The 25,958-nt window shown below is 44.5% G+C and overlaps 1 protein-coding gene across 4 annotated transcripts in view; it reads right to left on the reverse strand.

Annotated features, from left to right (window-relative positions):
* The window catches only part of ACTR3B (ARP3 actin related protein 3 homolog B), a 76,106-nt gene that overhangs the window by 45,848 nt on the left and 4,300 nt on the right, over positions 1 to 25,958 (reverse strand). For 3 of the 4 annotated variants that reach the window (XM_027538508.1, XM_027538507.1, XM_027538506.1), the window contains exon 2: positions 8,866 to 8,921. The exons of the other annotated variant lie outside the window; for it this stretch is intronic. In XM_027538508.1, the coding sequence (XP_027394309.1) occupies positions 8,866 to 8,921 (56 nt within the window). The remainder of the gene's footprint in view (positions 1 to 8,865; positions 8,922 to 25,958) is intronic. 4 annotated transcript variants of the gene reach the window in all.

Consider the following 25,958-nt stretch of genomic DNA (forward strand, 5'->3'; position numbering starts at 1 on the left):
AGAAACATAAAAATGCTGAGGGGTGAAGCGGCAGACTGGCTGGGGACCCCAGGACCCGAGGACCAAGACAGGGGTGACTTCCTGGGTCTCCTTTGTCCCATAGACACCCTGGCTGCCAGGGAAGCCAACGACCCAGAAACATCAATGGGAGCAAACAAAGCTGGTCCCCAAAAGCCTGCTATCTCGAGCCAAAGATGAAAGGGGCAATAGAAACATGCCACTCTCCGACTCCAGTCAAACTCAACAGAAGAGCAAACCCCCACACACAGTGTAGACACCACCCGGGAGGCAGGGCTCACACGCGGCTCCATCAGAGAAGGCCCCGTGGAAGTCAGCACCGCCACCTGCCGCCCTCCCAGTGCACGGTACCTGCAGAGGCCTGGGGGGTGGTGCCAAACTCCTGCCCTCATTCAGCAGTAGCATGCAACCCCTCCCCAAATGACTCTCAACAAAGGCCAAGAGGAAAACCTGAACTTGAACCCCAAACCAGCATTAACAAGGGGTATCCCCCTTTTCCTGCTTGAAGCAACACCAGAAATGACTTGCTAAAAGCTAAGAGTTAAGTAAGACCTGGAATCTCATAATAACCAAAATGTCCAGGTTTTAAAAAAAAATTTCTCACCATAGCAGGAACCAGGAATATCTCAAGTGAAAAAGGAAAAGATGGCCCATAATGCCAACATTGAGATGACACAGATAATAGAATTAGCAAACAAGATTTTAGGAGCCATCACAGAACATTTCAAGGAGCAACTACAAACATATCTGAAACAAATGAAAAAGAAAAGAAGGTCACAGCAAAGACAGAAGATATAAAGACAAAACCACACACCAATTTAAGAGCCAAAAAACACAATACCTGAAATAAAACCTCAATATTGGCCCAGAAGAAGAAAAGGATAGGGAACAAATCAATGAACTTGAAGACGTAACAACAGAAATTGCCCAATCTGAACAACGGAGAGAAAACACACTGGAAAACAAATGAACAGTACCTTTGGGACGTGTGGGCTGGACCAAGGCAGACGAAACATTCATATGGGATTGGGGGCAGGAGGAGAAGGGCACGACAGAGGATGAGATGGCTGGATGGCACCGCCAACTCGATGGACATGAGTCTGAGTGAACTCCGGGAGTTGATGGACAGGGAGGCCTGGCATGCTGCGATTCATGGGGTTGCAAAGAGTCGGACACGACTGAGCGACGGGAACACGCTCTGAACGTTCAGTTCAGTTCAGAGTGACACGAACTTAACTGAACTGAACATTCATACACCCTGAGTCCCAGACAACAGGAGAAAGGGAGGAGGGCTGAAAAAGTATCCAAAGAAATGATCATTAAAAATTTGTCAAATCTGACCAAAAAAAAACACAAAAGGAACCAAAAGAAACCTACAGATTCAAGGCGGAGTAAACTCCAAAGAGGATAAACCCAAAGAAATCCACACCAAGAAACATTATAGTCAAACATCTAAAAACTAAGGACCAAACAGAAAATTCGGAAGACCTCCAGCAAATCTGCCATCAGAAATCAGGGAGCTCAAAAGGAGACTGCGCATTTCTAACTGCTGAGAGAAACGTCTGCTACGAATTCTATATTCAGCAAAAATCTCCTTCAAAGATGAAGAACAAATCAAGACATTCTCAGATGAACAAAAACTAACAGAATCTGTCACCAACATATCTACTCTAAAAGAATGGCTAAAGAAAGATCTCTACACAGAGGAGAAATGATACAAGATAAAAGAAGGAATCCTGGGACACCAAGAAGGAAGGAAACTGATGAAAAGAGCGAAAACACGGGCAATTACGATTACTTTCCTTCTCCTCTTTTGCTTGCTAGATAGTGTTTGGCAGTTGAAGCAAAGATTGTTAACGCTGAAGTGTTTCTCAATGTAAAATCTTAATATAACAGAAAGGAGGCTAAAGAGACCTATCCTTATAGCAGATAAGGTTTCTACATGTCACTAAAACTGGTAAATGTTAACACAATCAGACTAAGAAAACCCGTGTATACATAAGAGCTAGGTGACGGTTTCGTTGCTAAGTCGTATCCGACTCTTGTGATCCCGTGGACTGCAGCCTATCAGGCTCCTCTGTCCATTCTCCAGGCAAGAATACTGGAGTGGGTTGCCATTTCCTCCTCCAGGGGATCTTCCCAACCCAGAGATCGAACTTGGGTCTCCTGCATTGCAGGCAGATGATTTACCAACTGAGCTATGAGGGAAGCCCATATAAGAGGTAGAGCAACCACTTTAAAAAAAAAAAAAAACACACAAAGAGAAGCACTCGAAAACACCCCAGATAAGTCAAAATGAAATTCTAAAACACACTCAAAGTAATCCACACAAAGGTAAAACAAAACAAAGAAATGAAAAACAGAAAGAACGAACAGAAAAAGCACTAATCAATAATCACAGTAAACGTAAGTGGTCTTTTTTTGTTTTTGGTCGCACTGCACAGCTTGTGGGATCCTAGTTCCCTGACCAGAGATCAAACCCAGGCCCTTGGCGGTGAGAGCATGGAGTCCTAACCACTGGACCTCCAGGGAATTCATATAAATGTAAGTTGTTTAAACACACCAGCTAAAAGACAGACACAGGTCCAGTGGATTTAAATGAAAAAAACAAAAGACTTGAGCTCTACACCGTCCACAACGCTCTTCGACCATAACAATACACAGGCACGCCTGGTTTTATCGCACTCTGCTCTGTTTAGTTTTTCACCAGTTGAAGGTGTGGGGCAGCCCAGGGTCCAGCGAGTCTAGCAGCGCCACTTATCCAACCACACCTCCTCACTTCATGTCTCCGTGTCACATGTTGGCAATTCTCACAGCATTTCAAACTTTGCTACAGCAGTTAACAGACAACAGTAATTTTTAAAAAATAAAAATATTCAGTGTATTTCCCAAAAGAATGTCATTTATTTTACTAAACCCTCAAAGGATAATTCCTAACTTACATAAACTGTTCCGAAGGACAGAAAAGAAAGCTAACAAACTCATTTTATAAAGCCAGTATAATTTTGATACACAAACTAGACGAAACTAGTACAAAAAAGGAAAATTATAGCCTAATCTCACTTTCGAACACTGATACAAAAATCCCAAATAAACATTTGCAGATACAATTCATGTACTTGATATTTCTAACCATGTAGGGTTTATTTCAAGAATGATAAAACACTGTTCAACATTCAAAAATATATCAATGTAATACATCATATTAAAGTTTAAATGTCAAAACCACATAATTGTCTCAACAGATACACAAAAAGCCTTAAGATCAACATCCATTCATAATTTTTTTTTTTAATTTTAAAAACCTCTTTAGTAAACTAGGAATACAAGGACACTGTATTAACCTGAAAAGGAATCTCCTCAAAAGCCTACAGCAATCGCTCCTGAAAGACCAAAACCATTCTTTTTAAATTCAAAAAGACAAAAGTACCTGCCATCCCCAGTTCTGGTCACTGACAGGAGTCCTGGCCAGTGCAGCCAGGTCAAGAAAAAAAAAAAATGAAGAACTCAGACTGGAAGAGACAAAATAACCATTATTTGCAATTAACACAATAGCTTATGTAGAAAACTTAAAAAGAACCTGCAGGCAATCAGAACAAGTAAGACAGGACAGCAAGATTGTCGATTAAAAAAACTTCAAAGATCCAGCAGCATTCCTACCATGCTGGCAATTAGGAATTTTAATTTCAAAAAACATTCACAGTGAAAACATAAAGAAAGGTACCTAAAAATAAATGCAGCAAAAGCTATGTATGGGCTTTTTAATGAACACTGAAAAACACAGGAGATAGAAATAAATAATAAAATACATATACCATATTCATGGATAGGAAAATTCAATGCAGTGAGATACCAAGTTTTCCTCCAAATTACTCTACAAATTTAATGTGTCTCTAATCAAAATCCCATCATAATTTTTCATGGACTTAAACTGATTCTAAAATTTATTGATAAAGAGTAAAGTGAAAGTCACTCAGTTGTGTCCGACCGACTCTTCACGACCCCTTGGACTACACAGTCCGTGGAATTCTCCAGGCCAGAATACTGGAGCGGGTAGCCTTTCCCTTCTCCAGGGGATCTTCCCAAACCAGAAACTGAACCCAGGTCTCCCGCATTGCAGGTGGATTCTTTACCAGCTGAGCCACAAGGGAAGCCGGATAAAGAGTAAGGGTCTAAGAACAGCCGAGGGTATTTAAGAAAGAAAAAGGAGGAGGAACCAGACCTACCAGATATAAAGAGACAAGCCAAACTAACAGTATTTACAACAATTTGTAAATGAATTTGGAACAGAGAGAAACAAATGCACGAGCGAAACAAAATACCACCAGAAGCGCTCCCACCACACAAGGCGCCTCACAGGCCTGGAGAGGCGCTCTGCGACGAACGGCGGCGGGGCAACTGGCCTTCCACTTGGAAAACCGCGCTTCTCTCCCACACCATGCTTTTTAAAAACTTAAAATTTCCTTAGAAGAAAACACAAAATCTTTATGACATTGGAATACAAATGCATTTTTAATAGAAACAGATTATAAAAAGACTGGAAAACTGTACTACGTGAAATTTTTTAAAGTGCTAGCTGTGCACGTGAATACATCAAGTCACACGTTGTTCAGTTGCTAAGTCCTGCCCAGCTCTTTGCGACCCTAGGGACCGTAGCCCACCAGGCTCTGTCCACGGGGCTCTCCAGACAAGGGTGCTGCAATGGGGTGCCACTTCCTTCTCCAGAGGATCTTCCCGACCTGGGGACCCAATGTCTCCCACCACTGGCAGGTGTTTTCCTTACCGCTGAGCCACCGTGTGCAAAATTCTTATTTAAATCAAATTTGATTTGACTGTATGTGTTTAAATCACATGCGCTGCATTATAAATTCCCTTTGTTGGAATAAATGTTATAGTAAAAACATATGGTAATCCCATGGGAAAATACTTTGAGGTAATCAATTTTGCAAAAACATGATACATAGGAAATTACCATGCTTAAAAGAGTGTCTCAAATTTCTCAATAAAGGCTTTAAAATTGTATCTTAAAGAAAATAAAAAAAAAAATTTTAAAAAGATGTCATAAAATAGGAGAAGGTATTTGCAAGAAATTGGCATTCAAAAGGTTAGGATGTGCAGAACCAGAAACTGCCGTCCGCTGCTGATATGCGCGGAGGTCAGTACAGGCTTCCAGTCAGTACAGAAGAGCCACCCTCCTGGCAGTAAGTGACAAGGCTAAGGAGGTGCGCACCTGAGTGGTGACATGACCCCATTTCTCATTATGACTCCTGGGAAACCGGCACGAGCAGATAAGAGACACACTGCAGCATTTTGTATACCAGGGAAAACTGGAAAATGCCCAGATGCTATAGATTCACGGATTAAGAATTCTCATCTAGATCTGCATAGAGCAACACTGATACATCTTAAAAAACATAGTACTGAGGGGTATATTTTCCCCCAAAAAAAACCACATGAAGTTATCTTCCCCATGATATCATTTTGGAAATGTTTAAACTCACAAAACAATACGAGAAACTGTCATTGCATCCTGCATCTGAGACATGAGGATGAAGCCTGGACTGGATACAACACCCAGCGGAGGAGGGGCAGTGGGGAGGCCTGGAGGAGGAGGAGGGGCTGGCACTCGCTCTGAGGGCGTCTGTGTTTATGTATTTACAGGACGCAACGGTGCTCACATCTGTTCTTTCTGGGTGGTGGGTAAATGGGTCTTTGTTATATAATCTTTTTTTTTTTTGACCAAAATAAAGGTTTTAAAGACATTCAAAACACAAACACATCTCTTGGCTCTGTCTCCAGTCTAGACCTTCCCCCACAGCACCACGCCTTTTCCCAGCTGCTGACGGGACCTGTACACCTGACCTTCCACACATGGGACTGTCTGAAGTGTGCTCCATGTCTCCTGACCCCTCCCGCCCTCCCATGCCCTCCTTCTACGGGTGGGATCAGCACGCACACACTCGTCTGCCTAAAACTTTTCCATCACGCTCCCCATTTCCCAACAACGTGGGGAAAAAAAAAAAAAAATTCAAACAATCAAGTGAATTCTGCACAGAAGCTCAAATACTGATAAATGAGACTCAAGCAGGCCACCCTGGTGAAACAGGACAGGGCACTGTTCCTCTCTCTCTAGGCCAGGACAAGGCCCCTGGAAAGTGAAGATTCCTGGGATGCAAAACAAAATCACAGCTCCATTCTCCACGTTCCCGGCCAGCTCTCCGGCCACCCTCTGCCTGGGGTGATGACCACACATCAGGGCTTGCCTCCCCTCTGTGCCCACAGAACCAGGAAGCCCTGCTCCGGCATCTCTACACAGCCATACACGTATACGAGCTCCATCTTCTCTCCCTGGAAGGCACCCTGCACCTTGAACTTCCACCGTGGGAGCAAAGCCTCTGTGACCAAGAACACAGTTCAGCTCCCCGGGCTGGAAGGAGCAGCCCGCCAGCTGCCCAAGGCACCTGAGGCCCGCTCTCCACTTGTCTCACCACACTCCCTACAACCCAAACACCTCGCGCTGCCTCCCAGCTTCTCTACTCTTGCAACAAATTCAGCCGGTGATGTAACTCTTCCTTGATGTCCATCTCCTTGACATTTTTCTCTCTAGCTCCTGCCACTGCTGTTCTGACAGCAAGGACCTGACAGCTTCTGGACTGAAATCCTGCTAATAGCTGACTTCAATTGCCCTCTCTATTGGTGATGACAGGTCAGTGGGGCGGCCAACTGCATGCTGCTGACAGCCTTATTAAAGCAAAAGCTGCAAGGTCAGCCTCTTAGAGCTGCAGCACTGAAGGTAAAAACTACGCTGCTCGGAAAAATCAGACAGCCCAATTCCAAGGTAGCAATTCAGCATGGAATGATCCAATTCTGTTGTTGTTTAGTCACTTGGTCCTGTCCGGCTCTTTACGACCCCATAGACTGTAACTTTCCAGGCTCCTCTGTCCATGGGATTCTCCAGACAAGAATACTGGAGTGGGTTGCCATTTCCTCCTCCAGGGGATCTTCCCAACCCAGGGATCAAACCCGTGACTCCTGCATTGGCAAAGCGGATTCTTTAGCACTGAGCCACCAGGGAAGCCCTTAACTGAACTGTGTCCCCTCAAAATTCCTATGTTGAAGCCCTAACCCCAGTGTGACTGTATCTGGAGACAGGATGTCTCAGGAAGTAACACAGGGTAAATGAGGTCACAAGGGTGGGGCCTCAACTCCACAGGACCGGTGTCCTTATGTGAAAAGGAGGAGACGCCAGAGGTCTCCCTCTCAGCCATTTGCAGAAAAAAATGGCCATGTGAGGCCACAGTCAGAGCCACCACCTGCAAACGGAGAAGAGAGGCCTCACGGGAGACCAACCCAGACCGCGCCCAGATCTGGGACTGCAGAGCCTCCGCTGTGCCATCCGTTTAATTTCTGTTGTCAAGACATCCGGTCTGTGGTGCTCCGTTACGGCAGCCCTAGCAAACGAATACACCAAATCATGAATTTAAGATGAAGATGCAGCAGACAATGATGCCAACTGTCAGGGATGCCCCATCACGGAAATCAGGTACTGAGACCTAGAAAACCAAACTCGTGATCGGTGACCCAGCAAGGACGGACCTGGAATGAGGTGAGTTAGGCCTTCTCAAGGAATCTGGGTGCACTTTCTGGTGGCGTGAATACTCATCTCTGCCAAAAAGGCCTTAGTCTCCCTCGAACGATACTCGTGACGAAGCCCCTTCCCCCCCGGCTCTGCAGGGCTGCCCACCACGCTCCACGCTGGCACCAGAGCCTGCGACTCCAACGTCCTGAGCCCGCAACCGCTGACCATTTCTAAGAGCACAACTTACCTGACGAGGGGCTACATTTAGGAGGCAGAACCTCACTCCTGCCTGACATAACCTCTTCGGTCAACAGTCTCCAAACAATAACCCAGCAGTTACACAGTTTCAGAGAAGAATTCTGCCCTGGAGACGACGACTGTGCGTAAAGAGTGGGCAGGGGCACGCTGGCCAAAAGGGAGGGCGTTTCTTCCCCTAACATGCTCGACCGACTAAAACAGAACAGGACGCTTCCGAACACAGTACAACAATCACTGGGCCTCTCAGTTTAAAAAAAAATCCTTCAATAAAGGGAACAGTGTAACACAACAGATAATCCACCAAAGTGCTAAATTAATAAAACTATACTTACTTAAAATTACAAATTAACCTTAAGCAACAGGCACACCTCTTGCAAGCAGCTCAGACATGTATGCCTGAACGAACTGTGTGACTCATTTGGAGACAGGCTGTCTCAGGAAGTAACACAGGCCAAATGAGGGCAACAAGGTCGTAAGGGCTACATTTAGGAGGCAACCACCCAAGCTGAAAAGTGAAAAGAAAGTGAAGTCGCTCAGGCATGACCGACTCTTTGTGACCCTATGGACTGTGTAGCCCACTAGGCTCCTCCATCCATGGGATTCTCCAGGCAAGAATACTGGAGTGGGTGGCCACTCCCTTCTCCAGGGGATCTTCCTGACCCAGGGATCGAACCTGGGTCTCCCGCACTGCAGGCAGGCTCTTTACTGTCTGAGCCACCAGGGAAGCCCACCCAAGCTGAAACGCCACTGACTGTGACAAAGGACTGTATCACAAGAAAATCAGAGGACTGGGGTGTATGTTGAGGGTGGGTGGGTGGCATGAGAATTAGGTGACAGCCGTAGCCAATAGCAACTCTCGGCAGCCAGATGAGTAACTCCCCAGGAACCAGGACAATCTTCTAAAAGGAGATGGCAAATAAATTAACATACCTTGAAAACCAGAATCAGAATGCTTAGAACAGTTATGAAAAACACAACCCTTTATAAACCAAGGGCGGAGCTTTACTTACATGAAGGGATAATGAACTGTGGCTCTGTGTTGCCTGCGTAGCCAAGCTTGGTATACCTAAAAGCACAAAGTCATCAACACAGGTTTAGATAATAATACTCTCCTCTGTGTTCCATTAACGTCTTTTATTATGAGCTCTCCAAGTCCTAAAATATCAAGACTCAAAATACCCCCATGAACTTAAAAATAAAAACCTTGTGGTGACTAAGAATCAAGCACTAAGTTCAGATCAGCAAGCAGTTAACAAAAATGTTAAAAACATGCTTGTCTCTACTGGAAAAACTGTTGCACACATACATTCATACATACAGCACATCTGTGTATCCCTAATGATTTTTAAGGTGCTTTCATACTCTTTTAACCTTTACAGGAATCCCACAAAGGAAGTAAATATTGTCCCCGTTTGGCCGGTGAGAAAACACAAGGCACTGGGAAGTTAACTGAGCTGCCCAAAGCCAAAGAGCCAGTGAACGGGAGAGAGAGCCCACATCCCAACACGCGGGCTCTAATTCTAGAGCTGCCTCTCAGCAAAGTGTACTTACTTCGCAAACTTCGTGAACTTTTAGGGGGCTCAGGAAATTATATAATTTTCTTAAAATGTCATGGCATATGTCTAGAAAAGCTACTGCCACCTCCCGAGAATATCTGACAGAAGCGTCTCTTTATCATCTCGTTGCAGAGAGAGCCCACTTTCTGTCAAGATGCTCTGTATGATGGATTCCAAAAGTCTTAACGAAAATGAATGCCAAAATACTACTATCTGTTCCAAAAGCACTTGCTAATCTCCTAAATATATTAAAAAAAAGAAAAAAACAAAGTGGGGAGGGGGACCACCACTCGGAACCATCTGCTGGAAATGCAACCCTGGAAACACTCCTGAGCACCCCCTTCTCAGCAGGCCCGCAGTCCTGAGGGGTCAGGCCCGGAAAGGAGGCTTCGTTCTGCAGTAACGCTTACAATGAACAGAAACACTTCCTAGCCGCGCTGAAAGTCATTTTATTAATTCATCTTATTTTATGAATTAGTTCAAGATGCTTGATACTCAATTTTTTAAATGTACTTTTATTCATTTATTTACTTGAAAAGTGTCAGTCACTCAGTCATGTCTGACTCTGTGCAACCCCATGGACTGCATAGCCCACCAGGCTCCTCTGTCCATGGGATTCTCCAGGCAAGAATACTGGAGTGGGTGGCCATCCCCTCCTCCAGAGGATCTTCCTGACCCAGGGACCGAACCTGAGTCTCCTGCATTGCAGACAGATTCTTGACCGTCCGAGCCACCAGGGAGGTATGCAGTTAGTTAACTGGTTGTTTTGGGCTGTGCTGGGTCTTTGGTGCTACGGGAGGGCCCTCTCGCGTTGAAGTGAGCAGAGGAGACCCTCTGTGACAGCGCACAGGCTTCTGCTGCAGTGGCTTCTCGCTGCAGAGCACAGGCTTCAGCAGTTGCAGCTCACACGCTTAGCTGCCCTGCAGCATGTGGGATCTTCCCGGAACAGGGATCAAACCTGTGTCCTCTGCATTGGCAGGCAGATTCCCATCCACTATCCCACCAGGGAAGTCCTAAATTTTCTATGTGATTAAATCATTCCACATCTTAATAAATTAATTTTGTGGTTTTTAAATATACATTAACCATCTGCTAATTTTACTTTTTTTGAGCATACAGTAAATGAACAAAGTTTATGAAGAAAAAAAACAAAAAAAAAGCAAGTCAACCCCACTTAAATCATGCCTGACTGCTCAGTCTCCAAGGATCTAGGGTCCTGGTATCATTAGAAGGTGGGGCAAGGCCTGGCCCTGAGACCCATCCAGTCAGTTCATAAAAGGCAAGACCCATCTGAGGGCACTCCCAGGTTCTACTCAGGACACAAAACAAGTGGGCACGCAAGACCTCCACTCCAGGGCTTGCCAGACCCACAAGAGACGTCCAGAGCCAACCCAGGGGGCAGGGACTTACTGAAAGGAAAGAAATATATACTGAGCTTCAAAAATCCCAGGCCATCCTCAATCGAACCATTTTTCTAGAAGTATATTCCAACTAACAAATATAAAAACTGAATGACTGACCCAAGGCTAAAGAAGCCTCAAGAAGCTAACAAGCAGGCCGGGAATCACTGAAATCACTACACCCAAGTCTGTGCTTTTAACAGGTCACATGGCCCACTGCCCCCAGGCCTTTCCAAAATTACACACCTTGTATATAAATAAGTCTGCCTTTCCACGTGGATTAGAGTGTGAGTTTCAGGATGACCAGGACAGGGTCCTTTTTCTGGACTGTCTCCCACCCCTGGTATAGCCCTGACAAGTAGCAGACATTCCATAAACATCTGCTGAATGACTTCTCACGGGGTGTAAGAAGAGGCAGTCACTGTCAAACTGCTGGGCAAGGAACCAGCATTTGAAATGGCAGGGCGGGGGGTGGTGCTGACAGTCAGAAAAACATTCTGATGGAACCAGAGAAGACCAAGTTCAGTGCAGTCGCTCAGTCATGTCCAATCCTTTGCAACCCCATGGACTGCAGCACACGAGGGCTCCCTGTCCATCACCAACTCCCGGAGCTTATTCAAACTCATGTCCATGGAGTTGGTGATGCCTCCTCTGTCGTCCCCTTCTCCTCCCACCTTCAATCTTCCCCAGCATCAGGGTCTTTTCCAATGAGTCAACTCTTCACATCAGGTGGCCAAAGTAGTGGAGTTTCAGCTTCAGCACCAGTCCTTCCAATGAATATTCAGGACTGATTTCCTATAGAATGGACTGGTTGGATCCCCTTGCAGTCCAAGGGACTCTCAAGAGTCTTCTCCAACACCACAGTTCAAAAGCATCAATTCTTCAGCAATCAGTTTTCTTTATGGTCCAACTCTCACATCCATACATGATGGTATATAAGAGATAACCTGGAGTAACAGGCAAATTTGGCCTTGGAGTACAATATTAAGCAGGGCAAAGGCTAACAGAGTTTTGCCAAGAAAATACACTGGTCATAGCAAACACCCTCTTCCAACAACACAAGAGACAACTCTACATATGGACATCACCAGATGGTCAATATCGAAATCAGACTCATTTTATTCTTTGCAACCAAAGATGGAGAAGCTCTGTACAGTCAGCAAAAACAAGACTGGGAGGTGACTGGGGCTCAGATCATGAACTCCTTATTGCCAAATTCAGACTTAAATTGAAGAAAGTAGGGAAGACCACTAGGCCATTCAGGTATGACTGAAATCAAATCCCTTACAATTATACAGTAGAAGTGACAAATAGATTCAAGGGATTAGATCTGATAGACAGAGTGCCTGAAAAACTATGGACAGAGGTGCATAACACTGTATAGGAGGCAGTGATCAAAACCGTCCCCAAGAAAAAGAAAAGCCAAAAAGCAAAATGGCTGTCTGAGGAGGCCTTAAAATAGCTGAGAAAAGAAGAGAAGCGAAAGGCAAAGGAGAAAAGGAAAGATATACCTATTTTAATGCAGAGTTCCAAAGAATATCAAGGAGAGATAAGAAAGCCTTCCTCAGTGATTAATGCAAAGAAATAGAGGAAAACAATAGAATGGAAAGTCTAGAGATCTCTTCAAGAAAATTAGATACCAAGGGAACATTTCATGCAAAGATGGGCTCAATAAAGGACAGAAACGCTATGGACCTAACAGAAGCAGAAGATATTAAGAAGAGGTGGCAAGAATACACAGAAGAAATATACAGAAAAGATCTTCATGACCCAGATAACCATGATAGTGTGATCACTCACCTAGAGCCAGACATCCTGGAATTCAAAGTCAAGTGGGCCTTAGGAAGCATCACTGCAAACAAAGCTAGTGGAGGTGACCGAATTCCAGCTGAGCTATTTCAAACCCTAAAAGATGATGCTATGAAAGTGCTGCACTCAGTATGCCAGTAAATTTGAAAAACTCAGCAGTGGCCACGGGATTGAAAAAGGTTAGTTTTCATTCCAGTCCCAAAGGATGTTCAAACTACCGCACAGCTGCACTCATCTCACACGCTAGCAAAGAAATGCTCAAAATTCTCCAAGCAAGGCTTTAACAGTACATGAACCGAGAACTTCCAGATGTGGAAGCTGGATTTAGAAAAGGGAGAGGAACCAGAGATCTAATTGCCAACATCTGTTGGATCATAGAAAAAGCAAGAGAATTACAGAAAAACATCTACTTCTGCTTTACGGACTACACCAATGTCTTTGACTATGTGGATCACAACAAACTGTGGGAAATTCTTAAAGAGATGGGAATATCAGACCACCTTCCCTGCCTCCTGAGAAATCTGTCTGCAGGTCAAGAAGCGACAGTTAGAACCGGACATGGAACAACAGACTGGTTCCAAATTGGGAAAGGAGTATGTCAAGGCCGTATATTGTCACTCTGTTTAACTTATATGCAAAGAAGACCAAAGACTTTGCTTAATACTTTAGACATTGTTTTAATGAACACAAAGAAGACAAAGACACTGTTGAATCTCTCCTTTACACTGTGTGTGTGTAACAGGGTCATTTCAGAAACAAACCAACCTTGAAACAAATACAGCTGACTCTCATAAACACAGGTTTGAACTGGGCAGGTCCACTTACAGGTGGATTTATTTTCAATAAATATACACAGAAGATCGTGTGCAAGACCTGCATTCAAGTGGAGAGCCTATCCTTACACAAGCGTAAGATGACTGAAATTTAATATAAACTTAATAATGTGTTAATTTTCTTACTCCTTGCGTTACTTTCAAGGAGTCACATTATTGTAGAGCATGACTGCCCCTCCACCCCCAGTAACTGGAGACCCTGCAGATCCGCTATCACTACAGGCCAGTGGTGGTGGTTAAAATGCAACAGTGTTTCCAACTCTACAGGAATAGGGCTGTAATACTGCCTGCCATAAGAACTCTGTAACCATTCATTCCCCAGTGTAGAGGCTGGGCTACCAAGAAACTGTAACAGCAGTTACACCTGCTTCCATCACTCTCTGCCTCAGTGTTATCAATGCATGAAGGACACTGTAAATAGATCTGAATTTCTTTACATTTCATTACCTTTTCATTTTTGATGTCTACTGTTAATAACAGTGTTTTATGTAATATAATATTGATGTAGGGACTGACAGGTGACTCGTCTTACATACAGACGATGTACACTTAGCAGTATCGATAAATACAGCACACAACCGACTATAAAGCAAGCTGAGCGCCAAAGAGTCGATGCTTTCGAACTGTGGTGCTGGAGAAGACTCTTGAGAGTCCCTTGGGCTGGAAGGAGATCCAACCAGTCCATCATAAAGGAAATCCATCCTGAAAATTCATTGGAAGGACTGAAGCTGAAACTTCAATACTTTGGCCACCTGATGTGAAGAACTGACTCACTGGAAAAGACCCTGATGCTGGGAAAGATTGAAGGCAGGAGGAGAAGGGGACAACAGAGGATGAGATGGTTGGATGGCATCACCGACTCGATGGACATGAGTTTGAGCAAACTCCGGAAGCTGGCGATGGACAGGGAAGCCTGGCACGCTGCAGTCCATGGGGTCACAGAGAGTCAGACATGACTGGACTGAACTGAACTGAGGGCTTCTGGTCAACGGAAGACTATTAGTAGTAGTTAAGTTTTGGGAGAGTAAAAAGTTATACGTAAATTTACAACTGTGCTGGGGTCGGTGCCCCTAACTGCAGTGTTGTCCAAGGGTCAGCTGTACAGAAAAATGCTAACATTTATTAAAATTAGGTGCTAAGTATCACTCATGTCTGTTATATTACTTTTTATATTTCTGAAAGGCAACAGAGTATACTGCACTGGTTGAGGCCATGCGCTCTGGCACCAGACTGCCAGAGCTCAAACCCCAGCTCTCTCCTTTGCCCAACAGGTCTCTCTGTGCCTCAGTTTCTCCATCTGTAAAAGCAGGGTCATAACACAGCCCACTTCCTAGGGGTGGCGAGCTAATGCATTCAAAGTGTAATCAGAAAGAGAACAAGCATGACAGCAGTGCTCTCTATATTTTTCATCTGCCTACTACTATTTTTATGTGTGATTCAGTTCAGTTCAGTCACTCAGTCGTGTCCGACTCCTTGCGACCCCATGGACTGCAGCACGCCAGGCCTCCCTGTCCATCACCAACTCCCGGACTTTACTCAAACTCATGTCCATCAAGTTGGTGATGCCATCCAACCATCTCATCCTCTGTCGTCCCCTTCTCCCACCTTCAATCTTTCCCAGGATCAGAGTCTTTTCAAATGAGTCAGTTCTTCGCATCAGGTGGCCAAAGTATTGGAGTTTCTGCTTCAGCATCAGTCCTTCCAATGAATATTCAGGATTGATTTCCTTTAGGATGGACTAAAATACTTCCTAATTTAAATTAAAAAAAAAAAAAAATGTTTCCAAAGCTGTGCGTTCATGTGTCCCAAACCGCACCGCTCAGTCTTTCTGCTGTGCCCACTCTGAACACCACAGACACACTCATGCGTGAAGTGGAGGAGATAAAATGCGCCGACGGTGACACTGAAGATACCAGGTGTCCCTCAACAGCTGTGTCTCATCCCCATCTCCAAGCTGTGTGCCCTGAAATCACGAACAGCGGCCCACCGTGGCCAAAGGTCGGGCTGGACAAATGGACACGGCCCTTCCGGGTCCCACAGCTCTAACATTCCACCCTCTGCGGATGATGCCGCCACCGCATGCCGCCCGGCAACAGTTGCCAGGGTGTTCGGGTTCTGAAGTCACCGCGCTGAGATGGCACAGCCCTCACAGGAGGCCTCTGTCACAGAGTCACATGGGTACCGGGCGGCAGTAATATGCTGCAAGCAATGATCCCCACAACCAACACGAAGAGACCATTAACAGGTGTAGGTGCTAACCACTATGAGGCCTTCCCTCCTCACCTTCCTGGAAAACCAAAATCTTTATTAAAAAAAACACTGGCAAGAGCACCAATGACTCAGACCCCTTTATGGTGATTCAACGTCTTTATGAACTCTCCTGTGCTAATTCTGACACAGCATCAAGCACAGTTGAGGCTTTCTTACTTTGAATACTCACAATGTAAGGAACATCTTTTAAGATTTTTTAAGAGACATGCAAATTTTAAATTTCAACAAAATCTTCATCAACGCAGGTCCATATGGAACCTCAACGAAACCCTATTAAATAGAACGTTTGTACATGTAACTAACAAGTGGTCCTCCTACAGTTCTCTCTAGAAGGACTGGCACGCCCCGTTAGAGGTGACCTGACAACAGCTCAGCTTTACAAAAATCATCGAGCAAAACACAGCTCTTAAAATAGGGAAGGTGTTCTAGACACCATTTATGCAAAGATACATTCCAACCAGCCTGCTAGCCAGAAACCACATAGCAGGCACATATGAGGATACAGAGAGGGGAGGGGAGGGAAGCATAGTCCTAGTGCTCCAAACGCTCCCCAAATGCTCACCTGTTAGACGCAGACACGGAAAACACACTTACGACAATCAAAGGGGCAAGGGGCAGGAGGACAAATCAGGAGCCTGGGATTCGCAGGTACACACGACTATACACAAAACAATAACAACAAGGTCCTGCTGTACAGCATAGGGAACTATACTCAGCATCTTGTAATAATCTACAAGAGGAAAGAATCTGAAAAACCATTGGAAATTGCCATTTCCTCCTCCAATGCATGAAAGTGAAAAGTGAAAGTGAAGTCGCTCAGTCGTGTCCGACTCTTAGCGACCCCATGGCCTGCAGCCTACCAGGCTCCTCCGTCCATGGGATTTTCCAGGCAAGAGTACTGGAGTGGGGTGCCATTGCCTTCTCCAAATAAATGATGAGAATTAGGTTTTTTAAAAAAAGGTCACCTGTCAGAAACATGATTTCAGGTTGTGCTTCTCACAGTAGCATGGCCTACATTATCTGGCAGGTGAGTTTCAGATTATCTGGGAAGGTGTCTGGAAAGAAAGTACCAACCCTGACTGACCGGATCACCTGGGAAGCTTCTGAAAAATGCAGATTCCTAGGGCCTGTCCCAGAGTCACAGAGAAGTCACCTGGATTTTTGTATTTTAAACATCCCCTTCCTTCCTCCCCACCACCGTCAGCCACAGTTCTGAAGACCAACCAGTGTAGGAATCGCTGACTCAAGTATATATCACATGCAGTCATCTCTGAATTTTTATAAAATGCGAGCTCCCCATCCTCGTGCTCACGTCCTAACAAAAAAAGAGACAAGAATCAGCAACTTTCCTACCAGTAACAAGTAAGAATCCACACTGGATGGAAAGATGCTATTTAGAACGGCAACATTACCCCTGAGAATGAGACATATGATGGGAGGAACACTCCATACACACGGAGACAGAGACACGCCTCACTCATATAGGAAGCATCAATGGGTGTAAAAGCAGCAGCACATATCACCACTAAACTCACCTACGAATTTAATGCGAAACCATTCAAAATCTGGGCCAATACTGAAAAAGGTGGTAGTACATTTTACACTGAAAATTACACTTAACTTTACAATTAAAAAGTTGAAGTCTCATTATAAGGAGAAGTTTCATCTTATTTTTCAATACTGTAAATGCATACACCATTTTATTCAAATAGTTTTAAATGCATATACCCCACTGTCCAAATAGCACATTTCTAGGAATTCACCCCACTGAATCATTTTACATGTATAAAAAGAAATGCACAAAAAATGTCCTCTACAGCAGTATAACAGGAAAACAACAACAACAAAAACTGGAAACACGCAAATGCCATCAATAGGATAAATTAAATAGATTGCAATCGTTCAATAAAATGCTACACAATCATCAAAAATGAAGCAGACATGTTACTGGTCATATATAAGTATACTTTGAAAATAGTTGACCCAAAAAACGAATCAGTCAACAGAGAAATCGAAGAGGAAATTAAAAAATACCTTGAGACAAATGACAAGGAAAACACAATCACACACAATCTATGGCATGCAGCAAAAGCAGTTCTTAGGGGGAAGGTTCACAGTGAAAACAGCTGCCAGACAGCACGTATTCACACTGCAGGGAGTTAAACAGGGCCCTCAGTGCCGGGTTCAAAGCGCAGCCCTAGCTCTGGGACTTCAGGAAGTAAAGGAATCCCTCCAGCTTCCATTTCTTCATTAGTACAAGGTAATAACAATGCCTCTGTTGTTGCCGTTTAGTTGCTCAGTCGTGTCTGACTCTTCGTGACTCCACTGTAGCCCACCAGGCTCTCTGTCCATGGGATTTCCCAGGCAGGAATACTGGAGCGGGTAGCCATTCCCTTCTCCACGGATCATCCTGACTCAGAGATTGAACCAGCATCTCCTGCATTGCAGGTGGATTCTTTACTACTGAGCCACCAGGGAAGCCCAATATCAATCCCTACCTCAATGCTAAATGTGACTCACCGTTTCTAGAAAATATCTCCTAATCCAAAAAGTAAAAGGATCTCATAGTCAATAATTTCATTCAACTGCTGAATTATTTGATATATAGTCACCAACTGTATTTCTTCCATGAACTGCCCGTAGATCATTTTTCCACTGGACTTTCGGTATCATCAATTTGTATAAACTTTTGCACACTGAGGGCTCCCTGGTGGCTCAGATGGTAAAGTGTCTGCCTGCAACGTGGAAGACCTAGGTTCAATCCCTGGGTGGGAAGATCCTCTGGAGAAGGAAAGGCAACCCACTCCAGTATTCTTGCCTGGAGAATCCCATGGACAGAGGTGCCTGGTGGGTTATAGGCCAAAGGGTCGCAAAAAGTTGGACACAACTGAGCGACTTCACTTTAGACACTGAGGATGTAATGTTTGCTCACATATATTACTAATTTTTCTGAATTTGTGGTTTACCTGCAATTATACATTTTCTGAAGGATTATCGTTGAAACAATTTAGATGATCAAATCTATCAATTATTTTCCTGAACAATTTCCTTTGCAGTTTCTACTTTGAAAGTCTCTCCCTACACTCATTTCCCTTCCAGTTCTGTGAACATCCGATATACCTATATATGAAGAGATACAGCAGTCAAGATTTTCCCAGGCACGTGTACATGAAGAATTAAGATTGACAACGTTCACATTAAAAGGCTTTGTTTAATGTTTATCTGAAAACTATCTTCCCAAAGGACAGCTAGCATGGCACAGCCAAGCATCATTCTCAAAACACAGAAACCCTGCTTACAGACAGCAGTCTTCCCAAACACAGTGCCACCTCTGAGCATCCCGGACCCGAAGCCTCTTCTCATTCGGAAGCCAGGACAGACCGAGGTTACAGAAACAGAACCGAGGGCTGCATAAGGCAGGCCCAAGAGTGACAAGTCTGCCACTAACCAGAACGTTCCTGCACGTCGAACTTCCAAACCCGCTCACGAGGTCCTGGAGAAGCCTCGCTCCCACTCCGACACCCACCACCCACTTCGCCTTCCACTGTATTCTCGTGTAGCCTCCAACATCTCTGTCTGCAAACACAACACGTCCTTATTCATCTTGAACATTTTAAAAGGTCCCTGAATTGAAAGAGACACGTGTACCCCAATGTTCTCTGTCTGCAAACACAACACATCCTTATTCATCTCGAACATTTTAAAAGGTCCTTGTGCGAAGCTTCTTCTGCTCCCCGTGTTAAAGGCCCCTCTCCACACAGCAGTAACTGCCTGCAGTGAGGAGGGCTGATCTGACTAGTGTCAACTCTACGCACTTACATATCTCCCTCCTACAGCCCTGTGTCTAGAGCAGAAGGTGACAGTGTCAGCTCAACCAATTTATGTTTGAAAGCAGAGATGTCACATCTTAAAACAGCGTTCTTAAAGCTGCATCCAGGGCGCAGGTTCTTTTGTGTGAGGCCCCTTATGTGAGACCCCTTATGTGAGACCCCTTATGTGAGACCCCGTATGAGGTCCAGTCTCAAACCCCAAATTCAACCAGGACAGCCCTACCCACTCCTAAGATGTTCTGTTTAAAAAAAAAAAAGTGACTACATTGCTTCAGAGCATGACTTTGATAAAACTAAAACTGTTCCCAGACCTTAATGTAGTATTCTAGATAACACACACTCCACACACTGTATACGGCAAAAATTAATATATGATCATAACCAAGTTCTTGAAACATTCCTTAGGTTGTCATAGAGAACATGGTAGTTTCCGTTTACAGGACACAGTTAAATATGTAAGTTCAAATTGATTTATTTTCTCTAAATCCAACAGTCTGTGTTTTTCTTTTTCTCTATTTCGTCTGTAAGTTTTACATTACCCAATATACATGTCCACTTCTACATGCTAAGTCGCTTCAGTCGTGTCCGACTCTTTGTGACCCCAGGGACTGTAACCGCCAGGCTCCTCCGTCCATGGGACTCTCCAGGACTGCAGTGGGTTGCTGTGCCCTCCTCCAGGGGATCTTCCCGACCCAGGGATGGAACCCACATCTCTTATGTCTCCCGCGTCGGCAGGTGGGTTCTTTACCACTAGCACACCTTTGCTCCATGTCTGGTAAATACAATATCGTGACCTGTGGCTTCCTTATGGGTTTGGGGTATTATCAAGTGATTTTTGACTTCCAGGGTAAAACAGTAGACTAAACACGTGATCTAATTTCACTCTGTCCTGAAGCCACACTAAAACCAAAACAAAATGATTCTTTCTAAGACGCAGAAACCACAACAACAGGGAGAAAAGAAGAGGTGGCAACTGCAGTAATTGGGCCCCGGACAGCTGAGGATCAGCGCTAACTGTCCTGGGAACGTCCGAAAACCAGCCGTGGGCAAAGCTGAGAACCGGCCCCACACCCCCGGGACCCTGAAGAAAGGCCCCGCGATGGGCGGCTGCACAGGGCCCTGTGGATCCAGGACTGAAGGGCCCAAAACACAGGCCAAGATGAGCGCGGCCCCCACCCCGCACCAGGGCGGCGGCTGCTCTTCCCTGACCCCCGAGTCCCCACAAGCTGACTCGGGGAGTGCAAAGCGAGACTTGGAGCGTGAAGCAAGGTCACCGGCCTGGGAGAGTCCGGGAACCACTCTGAGAACTACCCGACTGAACACAGAAAACCCTGATAGCTGAGACGTGCTCCCTGCCCCCAACCCGGCTCTCAGAACACAGACCCGGCCCTCCACGCAGAGGGTCAAAAGTGCACTCTCTGGGGAAAGTGACCAGCTCAAGAAGAAAGACCCAAAGACCGTTAAGACAGAAGCTATTCCAACAACAATCCACCTGGGGTGGTGGTGGTGGCGGCGGCTTAGTCGCCAAGTCGTGTCCAACTCTTGTGACCCCAAGGACTGTAGCCCACCAGGCTCCTCTGTCCATAGGATTCTCCAGGCAAGAAGACTGGAGTGTGGTGCCCCTTCCTTCTCCAGGGGATCTTCCCGACCCAGGGATCGAACCCAGGTCTCCTGAATTGGCAAGGCAGATGATTTACCAACTGAGCTATGAGGGAAGCCGCCTGTATCACCCGCCAAATCTACAGACATGATCTACTGCATAAGGCAGGGCTTCCCTGGTGGTGCAGTGGATAAGAACCTGCCTGCCAATGCAGGGGACACAGGTTCGATACTTGGTCTGGGAAGATTCCACAAGGTATGGAGCAACTAAAACCTGTGTGCTGAGAGCCTGTGCTCTGCAACAAGAGAAGCCACTGCAGTGAGAAGCCCTCGCACCGCCACCAGAGAGCAGCCCCCACAGCAATGAAGACCCAGCGCAACCAAAACTAAATAAACAAATTTTTAATTAATTAAAAAATAAGGCAGCAGTAACTTTCATAGAACAAGAAGAAATAAGAAACACACTAAAGACAGGAACATCTAACACATCATTCTCAGTTAAAGATGAGTCAGTGGACCCTGATTCTGGGAAAGATTGAAGGCGGGAGGAGAAGGGGACGACAGAGTATGAGATGGTTGGATGGCATCACCGACTCAATGGACTTGAGTTTGAGCAAGCTCCAGGATTGGTGATGGACAGGGAGACCTGGCGTGCTGCAGCCATGGGGTCGCAAAGACACGACTGGGCGACTGAACTGAGGTGGACAAAAATAAGCAGAAGGCCTCAAAAATGTCATTAATAAGATAGCTCATACAGATATACTCAGAACACACCAACAGGGAATATACCTCTTCTGAAGCACACAGAGAACATTCACAGAACTGCCCATACCGTAGACTCAGTGAAATCTAAAGAACAGAATATAAACAGCACTCTGAGCATAATGTAATTAAATTAGAATCAAAAACAAAATTTGAAAAGGCCCTTCTACTTGAAAATTTTCAAACATACTAGTATAGAAATACTGAGTTAAGAGGGGAATTCAAAAGAAAAACACAGAAATTTCTTGAAAATGGTATCAATAAACTATATCCAAATCCCAGTGAGGGATACATACAGTTAAAGACATCAGAGCTGGGGACTCTCCTGGCGGTCCAGTGTTAACAGCTCGCCTTCCAGGTCAGGGGGTGTGGGTTCCATGCCTGGTCAGGAGCTAAGATCCTACAAACCTCCCAGCCAAAACTCCAAAACGAGAAACAGACACAACACTGTAACAAATGCAACAGTTTAAAAAATGGCTCACATCCAAAATAAATCTTAAAGACTTAACAGCCAAAGTTTCACAGCATCAAATGCCTTCTCAATACAAAGGGAAAATTAAAATGAATTTAATATCCAACTCAAAAAAAAGAAAAGGAAAGCAGAGGAGATAAAAGTAGAAATAAATTAATCAAAAAAACAGAAAAATAATAGAATAAGTGAACCCCAAAGCTTATCCTTTAAAAAAAAAAAAGATCCACAGCACAGCCATATTATTAGCTAAGCCCTGAAGAAGAAAGGATGAAGACAAGACAGATAAATTCAAGTGACGAAAGGAAAACAACCATAAAAACAGAGATTTTTGAAAATCATGGCTACTCTATACATAAATTTGAAAAATTTAGATAAAACAGAATTGTTTTTAGACAAATACAACATAACCAAAATTGATTCAATTCGAGAGGGGGCATCTAACCAGCCTCAGAAGAACTACACAGAGGAGCACTGAAATTCTACCCAGACCTTAAACCTCAGATAATTCCAAAATTACTTAAACTACCCTAGAGCACAGAATAAGAAAGAAAACTCCTTCCTTTGTTTCACGAAGACAGTGTAACACTGATCCCACACGCTGACAAAGAACTCACCAGAAAACTAAACTATAATGCATACCAAGTTCCAACGGGAAAACCTAAATAAAGTACTAACAGAATCTACCTACACATCAAAAAATGAGGCATCATGATCAAGGGGGGATTATTACGAAATGCTGGAGTGCTTCAACGTCAGGAAATCCACCATGTGAACTAAGAAAGAAAACCGCACGTCCCATTTATGATAAATCATGTAACATGCAACACGCATTCATGCTTTAACATCCCAAAACACAGCAGTTGACAGATACTTCTAGACATATCTGGGTAGCTTTCTTAACATGTATGTGTACGGGTGTACATATACACACAAACAGCAGCCCAAAAGCCTGCATCTTACTTATTTTACAAACACCAGAAACTATTCCACTAAGATAAGAACAAAGGATAATGCCCACTAACTCCACTCCTGTTAACACCATTTGGAGGCAACGGCCACTGCAGTGTGTCAGGGAAAAAAGTAAGCAGACTCCTAAAAATGGAAAGGAAAAACAATCTCTATTTGCCCGTGACAAAATTCTCTATCTAGAAAGCCTGAAAGATGAAGGGAAAAAATTCATTCAAACAATAAAAATCATTTAGTAATTCAGTAAAGAAGCAGACAAAATAAATGGCTTTAATATAGTGAAGAAAAACAGAAAATGCAACGGAGAGAAAACGTCATTTACAATAACCAAAAAGAAAATCACATAACTGAGTGATTAACAAGAAAGCTACCTGAGGTAAACACAATATTCCTACAAGGCACAAAACAGACTTGAACTGATGGAAAGAATACACCATATTCTCTGATAGGAAGACTGTATCATAAATATAATAGTCCTCATTAACATATGAGTTTAATGCAATCCAAGTCAAAATACCATCAGCAGTTTTCCCTGGGGACTAAAAGAAGAACCTGCATGTGAAGTCCATTTGGAGAAATAATAAGGAGAATAGACTGGAAAACACGTTTTACAAGAGGGGGTGGAGAAACTTCCCTGGCGCTCCAGTGGTTACGGCTGCGCGCTCCCGAAGCAGGGGCCTGGGTTTGATTCCTGTTCAGGGAGCATCCCACACGCTCCAACTGACCCCAGGTGAAGCAACTAAGACCCAGCACGGCCAAATAAATCATTTTTTTTTTTTTAACAAGGTGTACGGTTGAGTCCCTTCGCTGTTGACCTGAAACTATAGCAACACTGTTAACCGGCTATACCTCAGTACAAAATAAAAAGTTCAAAAAAAAAGACTAAAAAGTCCAAACAATATTACCTGACAATAATAATTTTTTACAGTGAACACAGGGATTTATTTTTCTGGATGATTTACTATCAAATAAAGTAAGAGTCATTTATACTCTTAAAAATGAGGTGGCTGGGACACCAACCTCATCACATATGAAGTCATAAAGCCTCAGGAGTTAAACTCAGTGATGCTGCCATAGAAGCAGACAGGTTCAGGCACCCAAAACGAATCCAGAAATAAACCACTGCATAGACAGATGCAGTACACAATGAAAGCGGTATCTTCAAGCAGTGTTTTGTTACGCTTTTTTCATAAATGAGGCTGAGATAAACGGGGCAACCAGAAGGAAAGAAGATAGAATTGGCTCCAATGAGGTCCATTCTTCATACCCCATCCCAGGATAAATTTCAAGTGGAACAGAGATTCATATAAAATCCGGCAATGGGGAGGGGGAACACCCATCTTAACTATGATTCAAAATCTAACAACAATAAGGAAAAGACAAATAAACCTACTGCTTAAAAAAAAAAAAAAAAAAACTCTTTGCATGGCAAAAGACAAATGATACATAGGGAAAATGTATTTGCAAGTTGTATCACAAAAGGCTGATGCCTCAGTATGCAGGAAGGAGGCCTCAGACTGCTCTCCCTACCAAGGTGAAGGTGAAAGTTTGCTTGTAACTTTGGCCTCTAAAAAGCCTCTTGATGAAAGTGAAAGAGGAGAGTGAAAAAGTTGGCTTAAAGCTCAACATTCAGGAAACGAAGATCATGGCATCTGGTCCCATCACTTCATGGGAAATAGATGGGGAAACAGTGGAAACAGTGTCAGACTTTATTTTTTGGGCTCCAAAATCACTGCAGATGGTGATTGCAGCCATGAAATTAAAAGATGCTTACTCCTTGGAAGGAAAGTTATGACCAACCTAAATAGCATATTCAAAAGTTGAGACATTACTTTGCCAACGAAGGTCTGTCTAGTCAAGGCTATGGTTTTTCCAGTAGTCATGTATGGATGTGAGAGTTGGACTGTGAAGAAAGCTGAGCGCCAAAGAATTGATGCTTTTGAACTGTGGTGTTGGAGAAGACTCTTTCGAGTCCCTTGGACTGCAGGGAGATCTAACCAGTCCATCCTAAAGGAGACCAGTCCTGGGTGTTCACTGGAAGGACTGATGCTAAAGCTGAAACTCCATCTCGTGCGAAGAGTTGAATCATTGGAAAAGACCCTGATGCTGGGAGGGATTGGGGGCAGGAGGAGAAGGGGTTGACAGAGGATGAGATGGCTAGATGGCATCACCAACTCGATGGACATGAGTTTGAGAGAACTCCAGGAGTGGGTGATGGACAGGGAGGCCTGGCGTACTGCGATTCATGGGGTCGCAAAGAGTCGGACACGACTGAGCGACTGAACTGAACTTGGCCCCGGGCTGGCATCTGGGAACTTAAGATTTCAGGAGGGTTCCCATCATGCCCCAAATACAGTGGATGCTGAACACCTCCTTTCCTTCTGGGGCTGGAATTTTGGTTTGTGCCAGGCGGAAGGTGCCACAACCAGCCCCACAAGAGATACTCTGGGCACTGAGCGTCTAAGGAGCTTCCCCAGTGAACAGGGTCTCACACACAGCACACTGGATGTCAGTGACTCCACTGAGAAAGGACTTGGGATGCCCACGGCTGGCTCCCCCAGACTCCGCCCCACACGCCTTTCTCCTTGGCTGTTTCTGCGTTTAC

This window comes from Bos indicus x Bos taurus, chromosome 4 (genome assembly GCF_003369695.1).
Source record: "Bos indicus x Bos taurus breed Angus x Brahman F1 hybrid chromosome 4, Bos_hybrid_MaternalHap_v2.0, whole genome shotgun sequence".
NCBI classification, from domain to species: Eukaryota; Metazoa; Chordata; class Mammalia; order Artiodactyla; family Bovidae; genus Bos; species Bos indicus x Bos taurus.